Consider the following 5,482-nt stretch of genomic DNA (forward strand, 5'->3'; position numbering starts at 1 on the left):
CTCACCAGAGCAGAGCAGAGGGGCAGAATCACCTCCCTCGACCTGCTGGCCACACTTCTTTTGATGCAGCCCAGGATACGGTTGGCCTTCTGGCTCATGTCCAGCTTTTCATCCACCGGTACCCCCAAGTCCTTCTCGGCAGGGCTGCTCTCAATCCCTTCACCCCCCAGCCTGTATTGATACTGGGGGTTGCCCCGACCCAGGTGCAGGACCCTGCACTTGGCCTTGTTAAACCTCATGAGGTTCATACAGGCCCACTTCTCGAGCTTGTCCAGGTGCCTCTGGATGGCGTCCCGTCCCTCTGGCATGTCAACTGCACCACTCAGAGACATTAGTGGCATTCCTCAGTGGCATTAGTGTAACTACTGGATTTACAGTTCTGCCTTTCAAAACTTAGTGCTAGGCAAAAAAAAAAAAGGCAAAAAAAAATTCTAAGTAATTGAACTTAAGCCCTATTGAAAGTCAGAGGGATTTAGGTTTTCCTAAGCCACTTAACTGCTTCTGGATGTGTTACTACCATTCATTGACTATCATCCATCAGCAAATCACGGATAACAGAAAGTTGGGAAAGTCATGCTGTTCTCTGTGTCTCTCTCCTGTATGGAGAGACACCCTTGTGATGAAAAATGCCCTCCAAGATCAGCTCTGACAACCAGGCTGTGTGTTGGGTCAGACCCACATGAGTTAAATGAAAAGTTTCAGTATTATGAAGCACAGAATAGGTAACCTTTTTTTCCTTTAACAGCTTTATGCCACAGAAGCAACCTCGGGCTGGCTCAATGCTAACGGTATCCCAGCAAATCCTGTGGCATGGCCATCGCAGGAAAGCCAGAGTCCGAGCCTCCCTCCGGTCAGGAGGTAAGAGTAATACCTTGTCAAATTTGTGTTAACATCCAGGACAGCAAATACAAGGGGTGAATTGCTGGCCCTGTTGAGATCAATGATAGTGATTTAATGGGACTTCGGATTCAATCGAACAGTTTTGTTTTATCTGATTCTGTCCGGAATTGCCACAGCAGGGAGGTTTCAGCTTAATTAATTAACATCTCATTGAACAGTCCTATTTAATATGGCTTGGATGTATTGCTCCATGTTACATTTTTACGCAAGAGTACGTGGGATCTCAATATTTAGCCTTTAATGACAGTCAGTCATGCCTTTAACAGAGTTGTGCTGAGCTGTATGAAGGCTGAATATTGCTTTGCATCACTGAATAGAACAGAAATAAAGCCCAAATTCCTGAGTCGCAGCTTAGTGCCTTAACCCCTCAACCCTCCTTTCTTGGGATGTAAGACTAAACTCAAATAAAAATTGTCAGTGTTGTTTACCTGCATGCCTGTGCTATTCATCATAGATTTTCATTAAGCAAGACACACTGTGATACTGTCTTGTGCATTGTCTCTTCAGGCTGGTAAGGGATGGGAAAATAGATCTGGTGATTAACCTGCCTAACAGCAACACCAAGTTTGTCCATGGTAATTATGTGATCCGGAGGATGGCTATTGACAGCGGGATTGCTCTGCTCACTAATTTCCAGGTACTTCCCATGCTGTTCTTTCTCCTCTTACTCATAAGAGCCTTCAGAGCTTTCAAGCACTTGTGACCTTAGATTCCAGTGTGTTTGGACCCTCATTATGTCTGACAAATAATAACGTGCCTGAAAATCATAGCAACACAATTGTTTGAATGTATTTTCTTTTTGCTACTATACAAAATAACATTGCTCAAAATAAAACAAAAAAAGAAGAAAATCTTGAGTCCTGTACTGCAGCTGAAGTTGTTGCTGTATCATTTTCACTTCAGAGCAAACTTCTTGCACAGGATTGCCTGTAACGTGTTTAAATTATGCACGGGAACAATTTTTTAGTAGGATGTTTTTCAAGTACGGTCATTAAATCTTACAGCAGGATGTAGCTGGGCTTTCTTGAATGATCCTTGGGGCAATCCAGTTCCAAAGTGCCATCCAATTGGAATTGCTGCCTGTCCTGTTGTAGTCCACAATTGGCAGTCATTATGTGTTTGTGGCTCCTGACAAACCCCTTTCACATACTGATAGGGGAAAGAGGTATTTGGTAATGCAAAGTGGGACTCCTGCTGCCAGCAGTACCTTGACTTCCTTTGCAAGTGGCTTCGGCTGTCATGAAAGAGCCTCATCTGGCTCTCATTAAGCACAGCAGCCAAATTCCTGTTGATTTCAGTGGGTGCTGACATGGAACCCGGTGACTTGAACTGGTGTCCAGCTGTGCAAAATCTTCTGCTGTGATTGGAGTGGAGAGCAGAGAGAATGCCAAGCTGTAAGGTCATAGATAGATAGGATAATGCCAAACATGATTAGCGGGAATGGGAAATTGAAGACCCATCCTTTGCCTACTAGTGAAACACACACTGAGAACCAGAACAGGGGTCCCCATCCAAAATTTATTACCACGCCTGCTTGATGCATTGCATTGAACCCTTTTTATTGCAGAGTTTTAATCTCTGAGTTTAAGAGAGGAAAACAACCCTGTGTTCTCTTAAAGGTTTGGGCTGTAGGGGGAAACAACAGCTCTCATGAGACAGAGCTGTCTTGCCAAAGAAGCCCAGCACCTTTATATCTCTCCAGCTGGACAGGCAGGCTCCAGAGGGCTGGAGCCAACACCCATGCACAGTCACCTTGAAATTGGTATTGATTTGGATGGATGCAAGGACTGGACCTGCATAGGATAGTTTCAGGGTGACAGTGTAGAAGTGTGGAGCCTGCTCTATTACTTGGCCTTCTGCAGAAAGCTTTGCAATGCTCAGTCCCTCCTCTGCTTTATATTGACAGGTAACAAAGCTTTTTGCTGAAGCTGTCAAATACTCTGGGAAATTGGACTCCAGGAGTCTCTTCCACTACAGACAGTTTGACAATGGAAACACTGCATAGAAGAACTATCTCCAACCTGCAATCTTACTGCTTCTGGGACCACAAAAGAGAGGGGATCTCAGATCATCCACCTAACCATCTTTCCTTCTATTTTATAGCATCTGCACTGATTGTTTTTTCCAACTCGCACAAGTTCATTCCTAGCCAATACTGTTGATGTCTCATTGGAAAGCTGTCCTCTCCCCAGCTTCTCCACCATTTTCTCCCCATTTCCACATAGGATCAAATATTAGTTATTTACTAGATGGGCAGATCCAGACACCGCCATAGCAGAGGAAATGAAAGGAGATACAACTGATCCTACATGGGGGTTGGTTGTTCCTACTTTTCATAACCAAGCTGCTCCTCCTTAGAAATGCCTTCCTTGGGTCCATAATCCTAGCTATTCTCATACTGGACTACTAGAGCCTGGCCCCAAACTCCCATAGAAAGACACGTAGCTTTCTCTTTCCATGGCTGATTATTGAGGATTTTACAACTTTGTGTAACAATTAAACATCCTCCTGCTTGATACACCCAGTGATACCATGGATGCCTGCCACGGTGATGAGTGTGATAGGAGCTCTTTAAAGACAGAGGAACATGAATTCCCCACGATTCCCATAACAGCTGACAGGCATGATGCAGCTACTTTTTGTTTGGTTTTTAACCCTGGCCAAGAATCATCTTCTTCAGCCTGTAGATTTGATGGGAGAGAAAGGCTGTATGTGTGTGTCCTGGAATTGCTTCCAAGTTCTGCTCAGTCCTTCAGGCTATTATTATGATTATTTTTTAAATTCTAGTTCAACAGTCTGAATTCAGGTGGCTGTCCCTGTATTGTAAAGGCTCTCTCTCAGCTTTGTGTCTGGCTTCAAAAGTGGAGAACTCCCCAAAGACTTCTGTGTGTTGCTGTCCAACATTTTGTGCCGTGATTGTGGGCATTAAAATTGAATCCTTTCAAAACGAGGTGAAAGTGTTGCAGTGCTTTCCCCCTCCCAATTAAGTGACCCCTTCACTTTCGCTCCAGGCTTCTCTGCTGCTCTTTCAGCTCTGGTAAATGCTGTCCATGGAGCAGACACCCACTGTGCCACATGGTGCATGTTATCACTTGTTGTCTGCATGGCAGAAGACTTCAGCAGCTCTATGGCCAATGGCACTGCATCCTGCAGCATATATAGTGCCTGCTTCTAAATGTTTACCAGCTAAGGAATGTATGTGTCTGTCTTTCCCCCCTCCACCCCCCCCATGTTGCAGTATGTACACAGCACACCCTGTGCTGGAGTCAGGAAGATTCAAAGTTGGACAACTTCTCTGATACTTGCTAGAGTAAGCTGAAGTGGAGCATTCTCCTCCAGCCACACTGTCTGCCTGAGATGCCAGACCCAGGGCACTGCTAGCTTGTAGTAGTTACCTACCTCTTATGTATCCCCCAATACCTGCAGGGCCTGCCAAGAAATACTACTGCCAGCTAGTGCTAGATATCTGGTAGTGGAGCTGGGTACCACCCAGTGGTGCTTTTACTGAAACTATCAACACTGAAAGTAGTGCACTTTGGGCTGTGTTGAGGAGATGAGCAAACCTAGGCTGCTTCTTGCATGTGCTCTCAAGTTCCCTTGGGTCCCAAGAAGCTTTGAGTGTGGAGAGAGAATAAGGGCAGATAGATAGTCTGGGGGTTTTTAAATTAATGCTAAAACATTTCAGGAAGGATATAAAATCTGATAAGAGCTTTTACTGAAAAGTGCAAAGGAGTGGGCAGAGGCTGTGATGCCTTTGGGTACCATGGGACTCTGAACAATTAGTGCTAAGTGCCAAGACCAAATTTTGAACCAGGTGTGGACTTTATTTCTGATCTGGTTGACATCCCAAGTGCTCTTGCCATAGGCATTTCTTCAGTACTAACTTTTGTGATGAACACAAACCTGCCTGCTGTGCATAGGGAGAGCTTTGCACTTTTAGAGTAAAGATGTTATTAAAAAAAAAAGAAAGAAAGAAAAAAAAAAAAACCCCAATCAAAACTCCAGAAGAGCCCAAAGCCATCAAGTGTTCACCCATTCAGTTGTGAAATGGATGACAAATGGTGGTTAATGAAGCAGCACTCTAAATGCATCCTGCACATTTCAGTGGCAAAAATCCCATTAACAACTAGTGTCATCTCGCATCCTCCCACCCTGCTTTTACCTCTAGTAGTGAACAAAGCGACATCTTAAAACATCTGTATTCTCTTGTTCTTCCTCTTCTATTTTGTCACTTATCTCATGAGCTGAAAATGAAATAAATGCCCCGGATTGTGACAGCTACTCATTCTTAAATTCTGCATGGTCTGGATTCTGCCCTTCTTTTTTTAAGTCTTTTTTTTTTTTTTAAAGCATTGATGAACACTAGTCTGTTAGGAAATCATCATTCTTATGTTTGACAGTGAATGCATCATTTAATGTGGAGCTGCTGTATGCCTCAGAGGTGAGGAGGTGTGGTGGGAAAAGAGCAGCAGGACAAAGCAAATGCTCTTTTTTTTCAGCTGCATGTACACAAGAGAAAGGAGAAGCCATGATCCCCCAGGAGGGACATGTGAAATGTAAGTGAGGAGCCAGATGATAGAGC

General features: G+C 44.2%; 1 protein-coding gene across 1 annotated transcript in view; it reads left to right on the top strand.

Annotated features, from left to right (window-relative positions):
• The window catches only part of CPS1 (carbamoyl-phosphate synthase 1), a 100,533-nt gene extending 95,352 nt beyond the window's left edge, over positions 1-5,181 (top strand). The window contains exons 36-38 of the mRNA XM_009281077.1: positions 746-858; positions 1,408-1,537; positions 2,807-5,181. Coding sequence (XP_009279352.1) covers positions 746-858; positions 1,408-1,537; positions 2,807-2,905 — 342 coding nt within the window. The 3' untranslated portion in view covers positions 2,906-5,181. The remainder of the gene's footprint in view (positions 1-745; positions 859-1,407; positions 1,538-2,806) is intronic.
• The last annotated feature ends 301 nt before the right edge of the window (positions 5,182-5,482 follow it).

This window comes from Aptenodytes forsteri, unplaced genomic scaffold (genome assembly GCF_000699145.1).
Source record: "Aptenodytes forsteri isolate BGI_AS27 unplaced genomic scaffold, ASM69914v1 Scaffold340, whole genome shotgun sequence".
In the NCBI taxonomy this organism is placed as follows: domain Eukaryota; kingdom Metazoa; phylum Chordata; class Aves; order Sphenisciformes; family Spheniscidae; genus Aptenodytes; species Aptenodytes forsteri.